General features: G+C 55.8%; 2 protein-coding genes across 5 annotated transcripts in view; one reads left to right on the top strand and one right to left on the bottom strand.

Moving 5' to 3' along the window:
- Positions 1-482: 482 nt before the first annotated feature.
- On the bottom strand, positions 483-18,702 carry LOC117803739 (formin-like protein 5). 3 transcript variants are annotated; one of them, XM_034668014.1, is made up of 4 exons: positions 17,581-18,702; positions 10,396-10,608; positions 9,935-10,019; positions 483-556 (listed from the first exon to the last, which is right to left on the bottom strand). In XM_034668014.1, the coding sequence occupies exon 1, from the start codon at positions 18,668-18,670 to the stop codon at positions 17,735-17,737; it is 936 nt and encodes a 311-aa protein (XP_034523905.1). In that variant the 5' UTR covers positions 18,671-18,702; the 3' UTR covers positions 483-556; positions 9,935-10,019; positions 10,396-10,608; positions 17,581-17,734. The 3 variants fall into 3 exon arrangements, with proteins under 3 accessions (XP_034523905.1, XP_034523906.1, XP_034523904.1); XM_034668013.1 differs by lacking the exon at positions 483-556 and adding an exon at positions 1,208-1,354; XM_034668015.1 differs by lacking the exon at positions 9,935-10,019 and having other exon boundaries at positions 496-556.
- Positions 18,508-20,111, top strand: part of LINGO1 (leucine rich repeat and Ig domain containing 1) — a 195,226-nt gene continuing 193,622 nt past the window's right edge. For both annotated transcript variants that reach the window (XM_019805842.2, XM_019805840.2), the window contains exon 1: positions 18,508-18,790. The gene's annotated coding sequence lies outside the window, so the exon portion shown is untranslated. The remainder of the gene's footprint in view (positions 18,791-20,111) is intronic.

Below are 20,111 nucleotides of genomic sequence, written 5' to 3'. Positions count from 1 at the left end.
TCTATATCTTCATAATCTTTGCAAACTAAGCTGCGAGGCAGACGCTGTTATTATCCTGATTTTCCAGAGGAGGTGGCTGAGGCTCAGACACCCAGGCAGTGCTTCTTAAAACGTAATGTGCCTGTGAATCACTGGGGATCTTATTAAAACACAGATTGAGATCCGGGTGATCTGGGGTGGGGTCCAGGATTCTGGGTTCCAACAGGTGATGTCGATGCTGCTGGCCCGAGGACCCCACTGGAGTGGGGAGATGCCAGGGTGCTTGGCCAAGATGCACGTGTCCTCAGTGATTGAATAGGAACTTGCGTCTGCCTGACTCCAGAGCCTGTGCTCTGTGTCTCCAGGTCCCGCTGAGAAACCTGCAATGCAACCACTTACTGTACAGGAGACCAGAGAGCTGGAGGCTTCGGCTGGAGGGAGAGGAAGCTTTGCTGAGGGGATGGGGCAGCTCTCGCCAGGCCCAGCTCCTTTCTCAAAGTTTAATGAGGAAGACAGGGATGGAGAGGGATTGTCTCAGGGGTAGCGAAGCACCACAGCCAGGCAGCTGTCAGTGGGTCTGTTGGAAAAATTAATTTTTTAATTAAAAACATCTTTTTCTCCCTCTCTTCTTTCCCCTTTGCTTTAATGTCTCAGTCTGGAGTAATTATGAGTCGCTCTGGGGAGACTGAACCTTAGAAAAATTGTTGGTGTGACTGGCGAGGAATTTATCTGATTAACTTGAGCTCAGCCTTTGAAAAAAAAGCAAAGGGAAGTAAAAAAGAAGAAAAGGGAAGAGGGAAAGCACCAGCTCCCAATTCTCCTTCTGGCACAAAACTTAATCACAGCGTCTGGGAGGCCAGGTGGGCCCTGGCCTGGCTCCCTGAGGCCAGCCGGGGCAAGATGGGTCGGGAGGACCTGAGCCCATTCCTGGTGTTCCCCTCTCAGAGCCCCCAGGGTCCCCTGCCCTAGCCTGGCCCCCACCTGTCCCCTCAGGTTTTTTCCCCGGGGAGGGGCAGGGTATGTAGCTCTGACTGGCTCAACATGGGAGATGATGTCTTAGGGCTCTTGAGAAGCAGCCAGAAAAGGATGTCTGAGTTCCAGAGATTTATGAAATGAATGATACCCACAGAGGAGTGAAGGGGGTAGGATAGGAGGTGGAGGAAGCTAGGCAAGGACATGGGGTCCCTGAAGTCTGCTCTCCGCTCCTGTCCCAGTGGCACTCCGAGGTCACGAGCCTGGACAGCACCAGTGTTGTCAGGAGGCTCGGGACTGGTTTTTGTGCCTGGATCTCTCAGCAGTGGCCGTGCGGGCATGACCTCCAGCCCCTGCCCCTCGCCATGGGCAGCGTGTTGTTAGCAGTCAGCACTCACAGCATCTGGGGGACAAAAGCATTGGCCTGGTGAAAGGGATCTGGGTGGGGCACCGGCAGCAGTTACTATGCTGGACTGGAGCGGGAGCCCAGCAGGGGTGGGGAGGGATGGATGGGTTCATGGTGCCTAAGACACGCTGTCTGTGGGCCTGTCTGGGCAGCTGCCGGCTGGCTGCCGAGGGGAGAGCAGGGGCTGACGGGATGGGCTCAGAGCTGCGAGTGTCCAGGTCTGTGCAGGGGCATCGGAGCTGGCCGTCTTCAGTCAGCCCCAGCCAGGACCACCACTCGGGCCCTTGCAAAGGTGAGATTAAGGACTCCTGCTGGGGCCCACCATCAGCTCGGCTGCCCTGAGCATCCAGGGTCATCACATTACCCAGCTCTAGGGGAAGCCGTTCACATTGTAGTCTATGGAGTTGGGCTCCAGACAGGCAGCTCTGACACAGAAACCAATGTGAGTAATGCCCCCTGGAGGTGTGCAGCTGGCACTTGAGAGCTTCAGGGTAGCAGTCTCATAGCTCCATAACCGCTGGGAAGACCTGGGAAGTGGACAGCCCCCTGCATGGCACCAAGGCCAGGGCAAAAGCTGTCTTAGCTCTGCCTGGGGTTACTGCCCCTACCAGCACCCTGAGCACACCATGCCTGAACCCCTGACTTAACATATCTTCTGCCCCAGCTGCAGTCTGGGAGCTCTTGAGGACAGGGCTTGGGCCTCTGCTCTCTCCTTCTCCCCTATCAAGCCCAGGGCTGGACACGTGGAAAATAGAAATCATGTTGGAGGCAAACCATGAGATTAAAATACCAAAGTCTTTCATTCCTCTATTGAAGAGACATTTCCTTCGCAGCCTCCAGCTGCGCCCTGGGCTCTGTCTGAGTGGTGAGGACATAAGGATGGAGCAGATTGACCCTGCCCTTGAGGGGCCACAGCCTTGTGGGGACAGACACACGAACAGTAGAGACTCCAGAGCAGCCAGAACTCTGAGAGATGGCATGCAGGAAGCTGCGGGAGCACACGAATGGAGGTTTTCTAGACAGGGTGATCCCTGAGTGGACAACTGAGCATGGATGGGGCTTTGTCTGGTAGAGATGGAAGGAAAGCATTCCAGGTGTACATGCAAAGGCACACTGGTGCATAAGAGCCAAGCCTCATGAAGGATCTGCAGGCCTCTCTGGGGCAGAGGGAAGAGCATGGGGCAGACCGGCTGTCAGGAGAACAGGGTCCCAGTCTCAGCTCTGCTTGTAAGTATCTGTGTGACCAAGGACAAATCTCTCCCGCCCTCCCCTTCCTTGCTGCCTCTGGGCCTCAGTTTCCTCATCTGTGTAATGGGAACTGGGCTACTTTATACCCAAAGCCCCTCCAGCTTGGAAGCTCTTGGGCAACCTTCCAGTAACTTGTCCAGGTATACAGGCGCTGGGGTCCTTTGGGGAATAGTTATAGGTTTGTCCTGGTTGATCCAAGCAAAACTCTCCGGGTGCAAGTAGTTCTGCCTTCCTGAGCAGACGGAGTCCACTCCATCTGCCTGAGAAGTTTGGGATCTGCTGGGACCGCTGAAACTGGACACCTTCCCTGGGAGTGGTCCTCTTGGGCCTGCCTGGGCGGGAGGTGGAGTTCTGAGCTGCAGGAATTGAGCTCAGCCACGCCCTTACCACCTTCCTTTGCAGGGACTTGCTACCTCTTGGTCGCTGGTTCCTCCTTTTTCTAAACATTGCCAGCCAATCAGCTCACGCTTTCCCTCCTCTGAGCTGGAACTGACCAATCACATTTGCTCTGGTTTCTCCGTTGCTAGGAGCTGAAGGCTACCTCCCCACCACAGAAGGGCTTGGTCTGCAGCTGATCCAGGAGGTTGGGTGCTGTGGGAAGATGGATTTAAGATTTCCTGAGCGCAGTGTCCATTGAGTTCTGGCTACCATCAGGGCTGCTGGAAATTAGAAGAAGAGAGCACCCTGCCTGGGGCAGTCCTGGAGAACTTCCAAGAGGGGGCGCCGAGGAGGGGTTTTCAGACCCAGCTTTGCCATCCTTTTCTCCGGAAGGGATGCCCTCCTCAGTCCCCTGCAGCCTCAGCACTGTCATCTTGGAAGCATTGGGACGCCTCCCTGTCCCTCTGCCAGTCCTGGCACTGTCCTGGTCCCTGGGATCCACCCTGGTCTAGGTCCCCTTTTTCCTCTCACACTCACACACATTCAGGGCTCATGCCAAGTGTTGGGAATCTGTATTTTACCCCCAGGCCTGAGTAATGGTCCAGATGCTCCTCTCTGGCTCCAGAGGCTAGGAAAGGAGGGGACCTCCAAAAATGACTTCAGAGAGAAGGGGAAGGTGTCCTAGATGGGGAGCACTGGGTGAGTGAAGGCTTGGGGATGTGTATGAGAATGTATGCTTGTATATCTGCCTGTATACACACCATGTGTGCATGTGTTGGTGCTTCCATGCACATGGGTTGAGCGCACGTGTGTGTGTGTGTGTGTGTGTGTGTGTGTGTGTGTGTTAAATGCCAAGAAAGGATACTGGTTGGTGCCTCTTGATTGGACTTGTGGATTTTCTTACCTCCCTGCCATCTTCCTGTGAGAAGCTTGGGGTCTTGGGTCCTGGGCTCTAGCTCCCTGTAAGCTCAGGCCCCTGAGCCCCATCCCCATCCAGCCCCCACACCATCTAATGCAGTGACAAAATATTGATGAGACTAACACACAGGAGAGCCAGCATCACCTCCAAATGGAAAAAATCCAACTCAACCCGACATATGTTCCCACTACCAGGGCTGCTGGCAGCCCACATGCCACCGAGTTTTACTTCTTCTGGGCCCTGTGGGTCTGCTCCCACATGGAATGTCATTCAAAAGGGCCCAGAAAGGATAGAGTGGTGAATAAAACCAGTGCCCTCCTCTGGCCCAGGCTCTTGGGCCTATTCCTTTGAGCAGCCTGGTGTCCTCCTCTGGGCTCAGGCTGGGACCACCTGGGTAAAGCCCAGGTTTCTTCTCATTGAAGGGCCTGCCTGTGTTCCTGGGCTACATCGAGGAGTCAGTTCCCTGACCTGGGGCAGCAAGAGGAGGCCTGGCCTGGGACCAGGGCCTGGCCTCACCAAGGACTCTGTCCTCTCTGAGCCTCAGTTTCTACATCTATAAAAAGGGAGTTCCAATCCCTGAGGCTCAGATGAGAGAAGATGGGCAAGGTCTCTATGACCTGTGAACTGCTGGTCCCACACTGCATTGGTATCCGCTGGGGCCTTGGCCAATGAGAGCCTGTAAGGGCAGGAGCCAGAGGTGGTGAATGTTTGGCCCAAGGAGTACTTTGAAAAAATTGGACTAGTGGCCAACATTTAAAAAATGGGCAGTTTCTGGGGCGCCTGGGTGGCACAGCGGTTAAGCGTCTGCCTTCGGCTCAGGGCGTGATCCTGGCGTTGTGGGAACGAGCCCCACATCAGGGTCCTCTGCTATGAGCCTGCTTCTTCCTCTCCCACTCCCCCTGCTTGTGTTCCCTCTCTCGCTGGCTGTCTCTATCTCTGTCAAATAAATAAATAAAATCTTTAAAAAAAAAGGGCAGTTTCTGAGGAAAGGCTGGCTTTTGGCTTCTCTTGAAAAATCAACAGGCCCATTTCTGGTTACCTGAACCCTGGGTGAGGTGACCCCTGGTCCTTTCAGAGAAGGTTGACATTTCAGAAGGGGTATTTCCCAGTGGCCCAGACAAGTGAGTGACCTGTATTCAGGTGGAGGAGGAGGGCACAGTTGCCTCCTGGATCCCTCAGTGCACACACCCTCTCTGTTCCCCACCCTTCAGCCCCTGCTGTGGTCTGGGATCCTGATTCCCTGCAAGGTAGGGAGCAAGGAAGGAGTTGAGCCTTGAATGTGACTGCTTTTCCTCCTCCATTGCCTTGACCATTGCCCACATGGCGTATCCTCCCAAGACCCACGGAGCCAGCTGAACATGTTCTTCCAGAGCAGGTGCAAGCTAGGCCAGACATTCCTCTTCTCCTTAATCCCTCAGTGAGGCTCCTTTGTACTCAGGCAAAGGTTTGTGCTGTGGCCAGCTCTGGGGAATCAACCATTTGGGGGTAGGGCTAGGACAGCTGCTCTCATCAGGCTGGAAGAGGGAGTTTCTAATCCACCTTGTCTCAACTGTGTGACCTTGGGGAAATAACTTAAACTCTCTGGGCTCAGTTTCCTCACCAATAAAATACTTACTTCCATGGGCTGTCATAAGGATCAGTTGGGATCAAGTGTAAGAGAATTTCCTGACACAGGTCAGGCACACAGTAGGGACTTAATAAGTATTTGCTGAACGGGGAGTTGTGGGTTCCCGGGCCTAGCAGTGGAGCCTGCATGGTTGCTTTGCAGTGGGGACTGAATGACAGTGTCCTGTGGCTGGTTGGGCCTGGGTGTGCTGATAAGAATAAGGGGCCTCTGCCTTGGGACCTTGCCCCTTCCAGGCTGGGATAACTGGGATAATGTGGGAGGGAGAAGCAAAAGGTAGGAGTAGCTCCTTCCTTTCCCCATCCTCCACCCTTGTAGTGGGGACACAGCTTTTTCTCCATGAGTTGGGTCCCTTCTTTGAATGGGGAGGGTTCTTGCCTCCTTCAATTGCTAGAATCTGGCTGCCTGGTTTTCAACTGAGATGTAGAGTCTGGGGGCCCCAGAGAAGCAGGCTATAGAGGGAACAGTTGGCCCCATAATCAAGTGGTCCTGGAGTTAACTCATGAGGTTGCCCCATCAAGACTTGTGAATGGTGGTTGTGAAGACTGAGAAAGACACTACTTGAGTTTTTAACTTGAAAGCACGGTAGGGCAGGGATATTCCAGGTCCTTCAATGGGGGCACTTTAGGAGAGAGAGGATCTGAGTAGCCTTTGAAAGGAGGGCCTCTCTCCTCCTTCTCCTTAATTCTGCCATCTGGCCGTCTCTCAAGCACAGCAATGCCGTCTCTCTGGATGTGCATTCATGTCTGGGTCCCACAGGATGGGGGCTGCCCAGGAAAGATGATGATAATGGCAGTGATAATGGCAGCTGATGACATTTACTGAGCACCTGGGCTGTATACCTCCTGCCACAATCGCCCCAATTCCAGGGCTATAGACCAGCCCACCTCAGTGAGGCACAGCCTTTACATGAAAATTCAGATGGGAATGGAGTCACCAACAGGCAAGAGGAAGAGGTGCATTAATTCATGAACTTCACAAAAGGATTCTCCTTGGTGGTGATGGTGGTGAATCTAAGAAATAGCTCCCCATGTGTGCTTATGGTAATAGTCCATGTCTAAAATGTTGACTTACCTGTCTGGTTTTAAAGAAAGTGTTCAAAGAACTAAGCCAGCTTTGGGGTCTACAGACGTCCTGCCTATAGGCTGGAGAGGTATTTCAGGACCCTGGAGAGTGCCCCAAACTCTGCAGGTGCGTAGAGTAAGGCATTGGGCCTTTCAGAACAGGTTCATCTTCGGAAGTCATCATATGCATGGATCTGGGCCTAGGGCCCTGGGGACATGACATATCCAAGTCATTTAGTAAGTCAGTGGCCTCATGTTTCTGTGTGGCCCCACTGTCAGGGACTGTGCCAGGGATTGCAATAGAAGCAAAAGTAGGGGCAGTCCAGCTTGCTTCTCTGTGCTGAGTCTGCAAAGACACAGGTGTCACTTTCTGCACTCTAAAAACCGTGTGCAAAAAGGAGTATTGTAGGTCAATCCTACCCCAAACACCACCTGGGTGGCTCTGGGCTTGGGGGCAGTAGCTGGTTGTTTGGATGGGCAAACGGGTGAATGGCCTCTGCAACCTCACTGTTTGAAACTGAATCTTGGCTCTGCCTCTCCCAGGCTGTGCAAATTTGGGCATATTACTTAACTTCTCTCTTCTTCAGTTTCCTTATCTGCAAAATGGGTATGATAAAGCACCTACATCATAGGGTGCTGTGAGAATTAAACATGACATATAAAGCACTGAAAACAATGTTTAGCATGTGGTTAGTGCAGTAAAATGTTATTTTTAAATCCAAGCACTTCTGCCCCAGCTCTGATGTCTTCCCATGGTATTCCCAGTTTTTTTTTTTTTTTAAGAGTTTATTTATTTATGAGACAGAGAGAGAGTGCACAAGAGCAGGGGGGAGGGACAGAGGGAGATGGAGAAGCAGACTCCCCACTGAGCAGGGAGCCTGGTGTAGTGCTTGATCCAGGATCCTGGGAGCTTGACCTGAGCCGAAGGCAGACTGTAACCAACTGAGCCACCCGGGAGCCCTGGTATCCCCAGTCTTGCTTGTAGGGTCAAACTTGGAAGAGGCAAATGCTTCCTGGGCTTGTTAACTGTTAGAGTGTCTGAGGAAGCACAGATTTGGAAACTGGGAGGCCTACGCGACCTGGGCCAGGGGTTCTGGGGACCCTGAGGGAAGGTTGGGCCCTGCTCCTCCCTGCTCCTTCTTCATGGTGGTTCCAAGCATGGTCTTGAGGAACCAGCAAGACCCAGGCTCAAATCTTGGCTCTGGGGCTTATGGGCAATGACCTTGGGTAAGTCATTATTAGCCTGCGAGAGACTCATCTGGGTCTGGCTCTGACGACCCCTTGGCATGGTTGTGCAGGGGATGGAATAAGAACACGCAGGTAATAAAGGCCAAGCGCAGATGCTGTGAGGGCTGCGTGGTGGTGGCTGTCATGTGGCTGTCTTCCTAATGTCTCTGTTTCATTTTGGGTCTCTGCCACTCCCCTCTCCCTCCTAATAGATGAGGTTCTCACTCCCCTCAACTTCCTGGCTTGGTCCACTCCAGAGGACGTGGGGATCTCTGCAGTCAGTCCATCCAGGCCCAAACCTCAGAGAGAGGCTTTAAAAGGATAAGAGAGGGTGCTGGTTCCTGGTGGCCCATTTCTTGTAGGCTCACCCCTACTCTAGGCTTTACCTTAGCAGAAATGCCCTGGGTTTCTAGGTGACTCCTTTGTCCTATAGCCCTGGGCAGAAACCACCCTCCACCTCCAGCTCCGCCCCATTCCAGTAGTAAGTGGTGAAACATTTATCCTATTAACAGTTCAGACTTGACGAGCGTGAGCTGGGTGGGCTCTAGGTCTTAGCACATGAGTTGTCTCATTTTTAAATAGCTTTTAATTAGCATCTACTTTGTGTTTAGCAACGTAGGAAGCACTTCACACATCTTTTCTTATTTAACCACCCAAATGCTTCTAGAGGTAGCCATTATTACTAATTTTATTTTACAGGAGAGGAAACTGAGCCCTGGAGGGTTTCAGTGATGCTTGGGTCACATGGAGGGGGCCTTGGAGCCGTGGGGAGAAAGTTTGTAAAGTACTTCACACAGAGCCCAGCATGTGGAAGGTGCTCAATGAAAGCCCTGTCCACCCGAACTTCCTCTCCAGAACCCCCGAGATGACTCCTTTTCATGCCCTCTCTCCCACCCTTGTAGCAGCTCTTCTAAGGGTCAAAAACGCATTAATTTGCAGTTGAACTAGGCACAACAGTGGAATTTCAGGGACTGTAAGTTGGGTGAGCACAGGGGACACAGAAAATGGCCACTGACCCCAATCATGGCTAAGGCTCCTTCCCTTTTTCTCTTGTGGTCACGTCCAAGCAGGACTTCCAGGGGCCTGGCTGTGGAGTCATCATGAAGTGATGTCTGGTTGTCATGCACTCTCATTCGTGAATTATTCATTCTGCCTGGGAATTTGAACACAGCCCAGCCCCTCACTCCTTCCCTGTAGCTTCTCTGGGACTGGGGTGTGGGGGAAGTGGGCCAGGACTTCAAGGGTTTCAGGTTGCCTACTGTCACTATCAGAGGCCCTGGGCTTGACTATGACCTCTCTGAGATCCCCACCTGGCTGCAGAGGAGACCTGGCTTCTCAGTGTAGCTCTGCTGTGGGCAACCCACCATCAGGCTTGGGGCAGGTCTTTGTCCTTCTTTGGGCTTCAGTGTTCTCCTCTGTAAAATGGGAGGGTAGGACTGGCTGTTCTCTAAAGGCTCTCCAGCCCTGTCATGTAGTGGAGAATCCCTCTCCCCCCCTTGCCTGCCCTATCAGAGGATATGTAGTAGAGGGTGGGCACGGAGGACCTGGGGTAGAATAGGGTGTGGGGAATGAAGCAGAGGGAGGAGTCTCAGTGGTTCCTAGCTCTCTGGCTTGAGCAATTGGTTGACCAGGGTGTTGTTTATCAAGATAGGGAAGAAAAAGAGGCAATAGTGCCTTTGGGGAGGAATCATGAATTCAGTTTTGGATCTATTGGACTTGAGGTGTTTAAGGGATGGGCCTAAGCAGCCAGCATGGAGGTGAGCTTGGATCTGAACCAGGGTTATCTGTATCAAGGGCTATGTTCTCTTTAGCACACAGCCCCAGGCAGAATGTGCAGTACACAGTCAAGCTGCTGAGGGCCAAGGAGGGGTCGGAGAGGGCTCATGTTCAGGGCAGGGCTAGTAGCCGGGAATAGGAGTGGTGGGGAGAAAAGGCTTAATCAGGGAGGGCTTCCTGGAGGAGACCACTGAATACCAAGAAAGGGTGAGGTCTGAAGGGGAACAGGACAGAAGCATAGTCAGAAGGGCCCTTGAAGGCCATGTTCAGCAAGATGATGTGACTTGCGCAAAGTCATACAGCTTGTGACAGAGCCAAGATTCCAACGAGTTGTGACTTACCCCATGGTCTCTGTTCTCAATCAACCCCATAAGATAATGCTGTCAGGGCATGAGGCCAGGTCAGGAGAGAAGGGAGGGCCAGGACCTAGACAATGGGATGGACTTAGTCTCTCTCAATTCAGACCAATTTTCCCCAACCCATGTGTGTGTGGTCAAATTCCAGATAAATGAAGAGACAGCAGAGCTCTGACCCTTGAAGTCAGAACACAAGAGGTGGGACTGTCCTGGTTTTAAGATAAATCTTACTCTAGGTACAGGATTGCCCCAGGTGGTCTGGGTGACTGCTCAGCATCTTCCCGCTAAGGTACATGCAGAATCCCCCTTGGCCCCCTCACTGGTCTGTCACGGCACCCAAAAGTCCATTAGCGCTCCCTGACTTTGGAACAGACATCGTCCAACCAGGCTCCTCGTAAGAGGGAGCACATCTTTGGCCACGCCCATTTTGCACGGAGGGCACTTACCAGACACTTCTCTCCTGGGCAGAAGGGGTGGAGGTCCCCGGAGGGGGCCCTTTCCTCCTGGCTTTGCAGAAGGCCGGTCTGCTGTTTGAGGGGCTGACTCGCCTGGCAGAAGGGCAGGGAGCTGCCGGGCACAGCGAGCTGCAGTGGCGGCGGCCATGGCGAGTGCCAGCAGCTTGCAGTGAGTATGCAGTGTCAAATGGGGTGCATTACTCTCTGTGCAAATTAAAAATTAAAATTAATCAAACACTCAAATTGATTTCCTTCCCGTCTGTTTGCTCTGCCGTGCCAGTCAGATGCCTGCCTGCCCGCCTGGTCCAGTTGAGCCTGACTCCAGGCCAGGGCTGGTCAGCTCAAGCGGCTGCAGAGGTCCCTGCAATGAGCCTCGGAGCCGCGGGCACCTCGCTCCCACCTTGGGAAATCAGGTAGGGGTCAACCCAACCCAGTCGCTGAGCCTGAGACCTGGTGCTGGGCTTGGAAAGAGGGGCAGGCAGGAAGACAGCCTCACTCTGGTCCGGAGGAAACACTCATGTGGGCTGGGAGGCAGAACCCTAGGGAATACTCATGCAGCCACCATCAAGGGACATTTTGAGTCTGGGCATCTGGTCCCTTCTCTGATCTCAGGTTCCCCATCTGTGGAATGGGGAGAAAGAGGCAGATGGAGTAAGTCCCTCCTGGTTCTTGTCCTGGCCTATGGTCTGGACCGGCCTTCCCTGGGGACGGACTCTCCTCCAATCCCCAGCCGGCCAGGGGCCTACCACTTACCATTGTGCAACTGTAGGCAAGTCACTGACCATTTCTGAGCCTCAATTTCCTTTCCATGATACCACTGTCTGGAGGGAGATGAGCATGCAAGTGGGTTATTGGGATCAACACCCAGGGTGGGGAGGGAGGGAGAGAGGCGGAGTGAGCAGTGGGAGAACTTGGACTTGGACTTCACAGTACAGACCCCTGGGCATCTCTGGGCCTGAGCTGTCTGTGGGCTTGACCTGAGTTGGGGTGAGAGTGTCAGGCCTTTACCCCTGCTTTGCCCAGTGACAGGATCCAGCTGTCATGGAAGGGCAAGCCTTGGGTGGGGGGAGGCTCTCGCTTCAGCTGAGGGGAAGGTACTCCTGTGTGGCCTGCCAACCTCCCACTCCCAGGAGCAGGGAGGGGTGTCTCAGCCTGCAGGGGTCTGGAAAGGGCACTGTGGGGCCCCCTACACTGCAGACAGTGGTGGGCGGCTGGCGTGAGGGTTTCCCTGGAACAGGGTTGTGAACCTGGCAGCAGTCAGCTTACAGTTCAACGGCAGTTATTCTGCGGAAAAGGCCTCGGGGACCCCAGACCTCGGAGACACCAAGTCCTGACTCTTGAATTCCTAAGTATCTACCCTCAGACCACTCCACCCCACCGGCAGCTTCTCACCTGGATGACCCCCACAGCCTCCTCTCCGGGCTCTAGTGCTCCAGTTTCACCCCCTCCAATCCATCCTCCTCAAAGGAGCTGGAGGGAGTGGCCACGAATTCTGATCTGATCATCTGGCTCCCCTTCAAACCCTTCAAAGTCCGATCATCCTCCCATCACATCCAAGGACCTTGGTGCCCAGGCCTGACCCCCTGTCCTGCCACTTCCCAACAGTGCACCCCCCTCGACAGTGTGGGTGCTTACTAATTTTTCTGCAGTCCTCCCTCCCTCCCTTTCTGCATTCAAACCCCATCTGTGTGGCCAGCACATACTCCCTGTGCCCCTGCAGCGGCCAGGCCTGGGCTGGTGGGTGCAGTGCGTGCCAAGGGAACAGAGGTGACCCAGACCCAGTTGTGTCCTTCCACCCCATCCCCACATTCCTCCTTCCCTAGCCCCCCATCCTCTACCCCCCTGTGAATTCCTATGCTCCTTCAAAGGCAGCCATTCTATGGCCATTTTGGGAGAGCCGGGTCAGGCCGATGCCAGCCCATGTGAATGCAGTGGGCTCCCTGCTCGCCTCTGAGGCGCAAGGCCAGGCTCCGGGGGCTCCTACTCTCAGTACTATGACCCTGCCGGCCTCCAGCCCACCACCCCAACCCGTCCCCACTCCAGAACTGGGAACCTTGGCCTTACTCTGTGGAAGTGGCTGTTCAAGTGCCTGTCTGCCCACGGCCTGTGAGTCTCCTGAGGACGGGACCCCATGGCCTGGCACAGAATATGCCCTCTGTGAGCGGGAGCTGAGTGGCAGGTCTGCCTCCCCCTACCCTCCAGCCCCCCGCCATAGCTTCACAGCCTCCCAGGTCCCCAAACTCCCCCTACCCACTGGCCTCCCAAACGGCAACTCCAATCCCATCTCTCAGGAACAGGCAGGGTCACCTCTGCCCAGACCCCCAACATCCTGTCCTCCTGCTGCATGTGTCCATGTCCCCCAGTGGTGATGCTCTCAGGTTCCCAGGAGGATGCTTGACAAGGGGTCAGTGCCCCTGATAGAGTAGCTGGAGCCTCCCGCTTCCTTTATCCTCTCTTCTCCCTCCCTCCAAGCCTACCTAGGGAGACGTGAGGAGTAAAGAATTATACCCTTTTACAGCTGGGAAAACCAAAGGCCCAAGGATTCAATTCAGCTTGGGTCCTGCTGCTGGCCTAGTGCCTTCTCATCCCTCCTCCATTCCAAAGCTGACCTTCCCCAGCCCTTCGCAAATGGAGTATTCCAAGGAGCTCCCCCCGCAACCCTGGGCCCTCACCCATTCCCCCCATCAGATGTCTGGGAATCCCTGTTGGCCTGTAAGAGCTGAATTGGATCCTTGGGCCCTGGGGTTCTAGGACTTGGAATCTGGCTCTGGTGGGGTCATTTTGATTGTTTTATCTTTTCCATCCCCTTGTTACAGGGTGTGACCAGAATCAACCAGAGACGGCAGAGAGGACCAGTCCAATCGGGGCTTTACAGTGATGGGGGACAGGGAAGGGCAGGAGTTATTTAGGGGGACCGGGAAGGGCCCAGAGTTATTCAGCTAGAATCTGAGTGGAGGCTGAGCCAAGGTCTCCTGCCCCCTCACCATGCTGCCAGCTCGGCTGTCAGGTTTGTGTCTCCAGCATGCCCTACCTTGTGCTAGGGTCTGGGCATTAGAGAAAAGGGTTAGAAATGGTCCCTGGGTGCAGGCTGCCCGAGTGATGGGCTGGGAAGCATTAGGAGGGACTGTGGGACACTGTCCACTGCTTCAAACCTCCAGGACCAATCCAGAGCCACCAGGCTAAACTCCCAACTTTTGACAGGGCCCACTAGAACCTGTTGTCCTAGCCCCATGCCACCTGCAGCCCCATCTTCAGTAGTCTCTTCTCATGCAATGACCACATGGGCTTTCTCTCCTTCCTCTCCCTGCAGGGCCTTTGCACATGCTATTCCTGCTCTCTGGAGCTCCTACTCCTAAAAATTAATGTCTACCCAATCTTCTGGGGCTAGGTCAAATGTCACATCCTGCCTTTTCCTGATTCCCAAGACCAGCCTGGGCTTCCACCTACCAGCCCCATAACTTTTCATAGCACTTGTCTGCGGTATAATTCCACATCTCTTTGCACGGTGGTTTGAGTTCTTTTGCTTCCTCTAGATTCTAAGTTCTCTGATATGTATTGCCCACATCTGGCACAGTACCTGGTGGGGAGTAAGTCCTCAATAAATGTTTGTGGAAAAAGGGGCACCTGGGTGGCTCAGTCAGTTAAGCGTCTGCCCTTGGCTCAAGTCATGATCCCGGGGTCCTGGGATGGAGCCCCACATTGGGCTCCCCACTCAGTGGGGAGTCTGCTTCTCCCTCTCTCTCTCTGCTCCTCCCCCTGCTCATTCTCTCTCTTTCAAATAAATAAATAAATAAATAAATAAATAAAATCTTCAAAAAAAATTAAACAAGTTTGTAGAAAGAACGCAGAACAACAGCTCTCAGTTAGAATCCTGGAGCTTCGTACTGAACCTTGTTTTTTCTTCTCTGAAATGGGAATGATAACAGCAGGATCCGTGTGAAGATGAAACAGCGAATGAAGACCCCTGACACATAGTCGGTTAAGAGTAAGGAGGAGGCAAGAGCTTGGAGTGGGCAGGGGGTGGTTGAGGAAGGCTGTTGAGGGGTGGAAGGACTTGAGAGATGGATGGATTGTGTCAGCTGAGTGGTAAGGATCTGTGGGAAAAGACTGGAGGTAGGGAGATGGGACGTGAGATGCATGGAGACAGCTTGGCTGGGTGGGGCCATTCTGAATCTTGGGTGACCCCATTTATTTTTCAGCCTGACCCAGGAAGCTAGGGGTTGGCTAAGAAGGCAGGCAGGAAATGCCCACACCCTCCTGGGACTTCACATGGGTCACTTGGTCCCAGGCTGGACCTGGCTTGGCGTTGGAGTCTGGGACACTGCCAGGGCCTCCCCACTGGCCTATGGAGATAGCTGAAAATAGCAGAGGGTCCCTGGGCAGGCATCTGCAGGGGCATTGATCCTCCCCCCCGCCGTGGCAGGAAGCAGCTGGCCCCCAGCTTCTGGTGAAAGAGCTCCTTCCTGCAGCTGCCCACACTGGCCTGCCCCCAGCCTCTGGCCCCCGCCCCCAGTGGCTGCTGTTCTGGCAGTGGAGAGGGATTCCTCCAAGTGGGCCTGTTCATTTTTCATGCCTTGCCTCTCTGTAAAGCCTGCTGGGAGCCCAAAGTGGCAATAGCTCTGGGCCACAAGCACTAGGGCAGGATATGAAGGGGTCCCGAAGAGACCTCTGTACCTGCCTGCCTCTGTGCAGAGCTCTTGGATAGAGGGCTGTGGCCTGGAGCAGCAAGGGAAATAAGGGACTTAGAGTTACATTTGTTGCCCCTCTAGGGCACACCTGCTTGCCCCCATGCTTAGGGAGGAAGTTGGGGCTCAGAGAGGGTGTCCTACTTATCTGAGGTTGCACAGCAAAGCTGGGGGCATAAATTCCCAAGCATAGACACAAAGGCTGCGTGGCTCCCAGAACAGTGAAGTGGGAGAAATGGACTGGAATTGTTGCTTTGCTTGGATGTCAGGCACTCCAGGGAAAGGCTGTTTGTCTCTGTGTGTCTTCCCTGGGGCCTACCTGGATGGAGGCCCTGGGAAGACTCCTCAGGAGGTGTGTTGAGCCAGAGCAGTCAACAGCCGTGAGCTCATCTCCCCGAGGCCCCCAAGAAGTCTGGTACGAAGGCAGAAGAGAAATGGTTGGGAAAGGAGGGAACAAGAAGACAGTAAGGGCCTTTGGGATAGGCCATAAAGCCAAGCTCAGGTGTAGGGAAAGAAAAAGACATTTGCTGAACATCTACTGTGTGCTGGGTCATTCCTGTGCATTCTTCTTCTTCTTTTTTAAGATTGTGTTTATTTATTTGAGAGAGAGAGAGTGGGTGGGAGAGGGAGAGAGAATCTCAAGCAGACTCTGCACTGAGCACAGAGCCTGACTTGAGACTCAATTCCACGACTGCGAGATCATGACCTGAGCCAAAACCAGGAGTCGGATACTTAACCCAGGCACCCCCTTTTTTTTTTTTTTTTTTTTTAAGATTCATTTATCTATTTTAGAAAGAGAGTGTGGGAGCAGGGAGGAGGGAAAAAGGGAGAAAGAGTCTTAAGCAGACTACTCACTGAGCGGGGAGCCTGAGCGGGGGCTCAATCCCACGACCCTGAGATCACGAGCTGAAAGCAAGAGTAGACCCCTCCATGGACTGTGCCATGCAGGTGCCCCTGTGTGCATTATTCTTTACGAACTCTTTACCAACCTCCTTGTTGGCTGACTATTTTTATTCCCATTGTACAGAGGAGGACACTGAGGCTGGAAGTGACACTGGGTATCACCGAAGTGTGGAGCTTTGCAGGGCACCTTGATGGGTGGATGTCTGGCCCCTTCCTGGACTCACATCACAGTCCAAGCAAAGCCGGGGCTTTCCTACTTCCAGCTCCGGTCAGCAGGGGGAGGCTGTGCTGCATCTGGCTGCAGGAATTGGGAGCAGAAGTTGGGATTGGGTTTACTAGGAGAGGAGAGAAGGCCCCTTTCAAAAGCTCCTGGGCTTGGGAGCCCTTAGCCATGCCTCTGTGATGGCTGAAAGATGGGGAGGGCTTCTGCCTAGATTCGCTAAGTGGCAGCCCTGTTGCTGCCTGAGAACAAAGTTGAAACTCAACAATTCAAGGCTCTTAAAGCTTCTCTTCCCTCAAATACACCATCCTTCCCTATTTTCCACTACCATTTCTTCGCAAATGCTCTTCTCTTGGCATGGGATGCCCTTTCTGTTCCTTTCTGCCTGGCCAACTCCTACTCATCCTTTAATACCTGGCTTCAATGCCACCTCCTTCAGAAGCTTTCCTGGACTTCCTCCACCCCCAAAAGTCCTTCATACCCCTGTTCTTTCACGTTTTTAAGGGCAGAAACGTATCTAAATCATCTATGTGTCCCCAGTACCTAGCATAGGTTGGGGGTACATAATAGATGCTAAAACAAATGGACAACATGCATCCCTCTGTGGAGGTTGGAGGGGGGAGTCTGTCTGGAGTGGAAGTAGGTGTGGGGGACACAGAAGATGAAATGCTCATGCATCAGGCCTGTTCAGGATCAGGCTGACATGGAGCCTTAGGGGTGAACTTAAACTTTATTTCCCAGGGGCATCATGAAGGTCGGGAGATCTTGGATGTGAAAGAGTTCTGCAAACTATAGTGCGCTGTCCCTGGTAGGTCCTCGTACCTTTCAACTTTGTCTTATTCCCCTGATGAGAGTGGGGAGGAAGGTGGAGGAATGAGGGAGGGGGCAGACCAGGCCTGGTGAGGGTGGGGTGGCAAGGAGTGCAGCCTCCGCAGTTGCCCTAGCTCTCGGAGGCAAGGAGTAGGTGGGATTCTGAATGCTGAGGGCCTGCCTGGGGACTCCCTCTCCTATGGGATCTAACACCATGTCAGAGTTCGACATGGCCCCAGAGATGATGTAAGCCGATGTCCTTCCAAGGAAGGGTAAACTGAAGGCCAGAGAGAGGCAGGCATTTGTACAAGGTCACACAGCAGGAGTGGGAGGCCATCCCATGAGCCCTGTCCTCCCAGCATGACAGGTGTCCTCATCCTGGGCTCAGATCCGGACAGCTGTTTCCCTGATCCCTCCTCCTGGCCCCGCAGTCTCCGGTGCCCAGCCCGCACTGGCCCATACCCCAGCCTGCCCCTAGGCTTAGACGCCAACAAGCATTGAGCGCCCCTTGGATGGCACGCTCCGGACAGCTCCCGACCGCCCTTCTCCTTGACTCACCTCCAGCCCCGAAGGGCCGGGTATCAGCGGTGGCGGACAGGGCGCCGCCCCGCACCGCCCGGGCTGCACCACCGCCCCGGACTGTTCCGGCGCGGCGAGGCCGCCCTCCTTGGCGCCCCCGGGTGGGGCGGGTTGCGCCCGGTGCGCTATCCCTTTAAGCCCGGGCGAGATGGGAGCTGTCAGCGACAGCCGAGGCTAGCGCGGGACGTCGTCGCCCGCCAGGCCAGAGCCAGGAGCCGTGGAGCGAGCGGAGAGCGGAGGTGGCGACGGGGCCGGTGCGCGGCAGGTCCCCTGGCCGCTCGTTGAGCTCTCGAACCCTGGTCCCGGGAGGCGGGCAGCGCCCAGTGTAATGCGGAGAATGTGAGAGGCAGCGCAGGGCGGTGGGGAGGAGGGGGCGCGAGAGAGGGCGGCGGCAAGATAGACGAAGAGACAGCGGGAGAGATAGAGGACGGGGAACAGGGAGCAGGTGGGAGAAAAGAGAGGAGATAAAAGGAGAGGCAGGGACAGGAAAGGGGGGCAGAAAGGAGCGAGGGAACACGCGGCGCGGACGGCGGCGCAGGCGAGGAGGAGGGGGCCAGCTTCTCGGGGGTGGGGGGAGCGCCGGAAGCCAGAGTTGGGCGTCCCGATCTGGGATCGGGCTGCGAGCGCGGCCGCGGCCGGGCCGGGCATGGTAGGGGAGCGGGGACGCCCGAGGGGCCCCCTCTGGGAGCGGCCGGGGACCTGAGGCGGGGCCAGCCGGGAAAAGGGACGCAGGGCCACTCCACAGGCCCCGCGGGCCGCACTCCGGGGGCTCCGGCGGGCCGGGGCAAAGGGGCCTTTGTGAGCGCCCCAGGAGTGCGGAGCCGGGTGTGCGGCGGCGGGGATGTGTGCGCGCCCGGGAGTGCGCGTGTGTGTGCGAGTGTAAGCGCCGGGGCGGGTGGGAGCGCGCGTTAGGGATTCTGCTGGCATCGCAGCGTGGAGAGCAGGAGACAGGAGTTGGGCGCGCAGGGGAGCGCGGGGCCCTCCCGCGCACACGCACACGCGGCGCGCGCGCGCACACATACATACACGCACACGCCCTCCCTGCCTCGCTCGCTGCCGCTGCCACCATCTCGGAGCCGAGCCCTGCGGAGCGGGAACCCGAGCCGGAGTGGGAATCGAAGCGGAGCAGAGCGGAGCCGGGGAATGCGGTCCCGGAGCGGAGCGGCGCGCCAAGTGCGCGCCCGGGACGGTGAGTGTGGCCGGGCCGGGCCGCTGCGGCGGGGCCGGGGCCGCGGGGGCGCAGGCCTGGGAGCTGGGGTGTCTGCCCGCCGGCAGCGCCGCGTGCGCGGCCTCTGATTGGGCGGGAGCCTCGGGGGCAGCGGGTGGGGGTGGGGTGTTGGGTGCGCGCCCGTGGAGGACGTGCACGCGCAGAGATGGATGGGGCGCGCTCGGCACCCTAGTCCGTGACCGCGCTTCCGCCCGCTGCGCGGCCCCGCCTAACCCTCGCCTGCGACTTGGAGCAACTTTGTGGGGGAGAGGAGATGGAGGCGTTTTAATGGTGGAATTCCAGCCTTGCCTTCCTGAGGAGAGAACGCGAGGGAGGAATGGGACGGGGGCGCGGGCTGTGCCGCCCGGCGGGCCGAGGGGTGCGTCTCCGCCACCCCATCGGCGCAGCCGCTGGCTCCCTGGGACACCAGTCCGGCCCCGCGGCGCCGCGCTGGAGCCGCTCCCGGCGCTGGCCTCCTGTGACTCCGCCAGGGTCCGGCGGGACCGCGCGGCGACAGCTTCCAGGCCCCGGGGCCGCAAGGTCGTCTTTGCAGCCAGGCTGAGGACACAGGGCTTGAGGTGGGGAGTGGGGAGACGTGCCTGTGTGTACGTGTGTGTGTCCCCGCGCCTTCTGCTGCGTGGGACAGGCGGCTGAAAGAAGGGAACTGCCAGAAAGGGGCATCGCATTAGACCTGGTCTCCAGGAACTCCCAAGAGGCCAAGGATTGGAAGGGGAACCTTTGGGTCCCTAGCCTGGTGCACCCCTCCCCCACCCCCATGCGTGCTTTGCTTGGAGCCATGCTCCTGTGTGCTTTACTATGTATCCGGGTTGTGCCTGTGCTGTGGCCCCCACCCCCGTTCTTGAGTCTCCTTCTACACTCCTGTCCCGTTGCTGGCTGCCTCAGGGAACTTCCTAGGCCCCCTCCCCAAATGGCAGCCCTGCCCCTGCAGAGGATAGGATGAGGAGATGTGGCCCCAGATGGTGCCCCTGAGAAGGAGGAACCATGCCCCCCGCCATGAGATGCCCAAGGAAGGGTCAGAGGTCAGGACTTACCCCATACAAATCCTCCTTGCTTCCAGGGTAGGTTCTTCCTCCTCTAGGAAGTCTTCTCTGATTGCTTCTTGAATTTGTCCTTCCAGGTCGGGTTTCTGGGTTGGAGCAGCTGGGTTCCCCAGCAGTCCTTGTTCCTGTGCTCTCTCGTGGCACTCAGTGTGTGAGCCTGTGGGGGTCAGAAGTCTTGTTCTCAGCCTACATGTTAGCTGGAGGGGTGTGATGCTGGACAGTATCTACCTGGCTTTCTCGGG

This window comes from Ailuropoda melanoleuca, chromosome 9 (assembly GCF_002007445.2).
Source record: "Ailuropoda melanoleuca isolate Jingjing chromosome 9, ASM200744v2, whole genome shotgun sequence".
NCBI classification, from domain to species: domain Eukaryota; kingdom Metazoa; phylum Chordata; class Mammalia; order Carnivora; family Ursidae; genus Ailuropoda; species Ailuropoda melanoleuca.
Note: the sequence above shows the minus strand (reverse complement) of the source record. Positions and strands in the feature narration are given on the sequence as shown.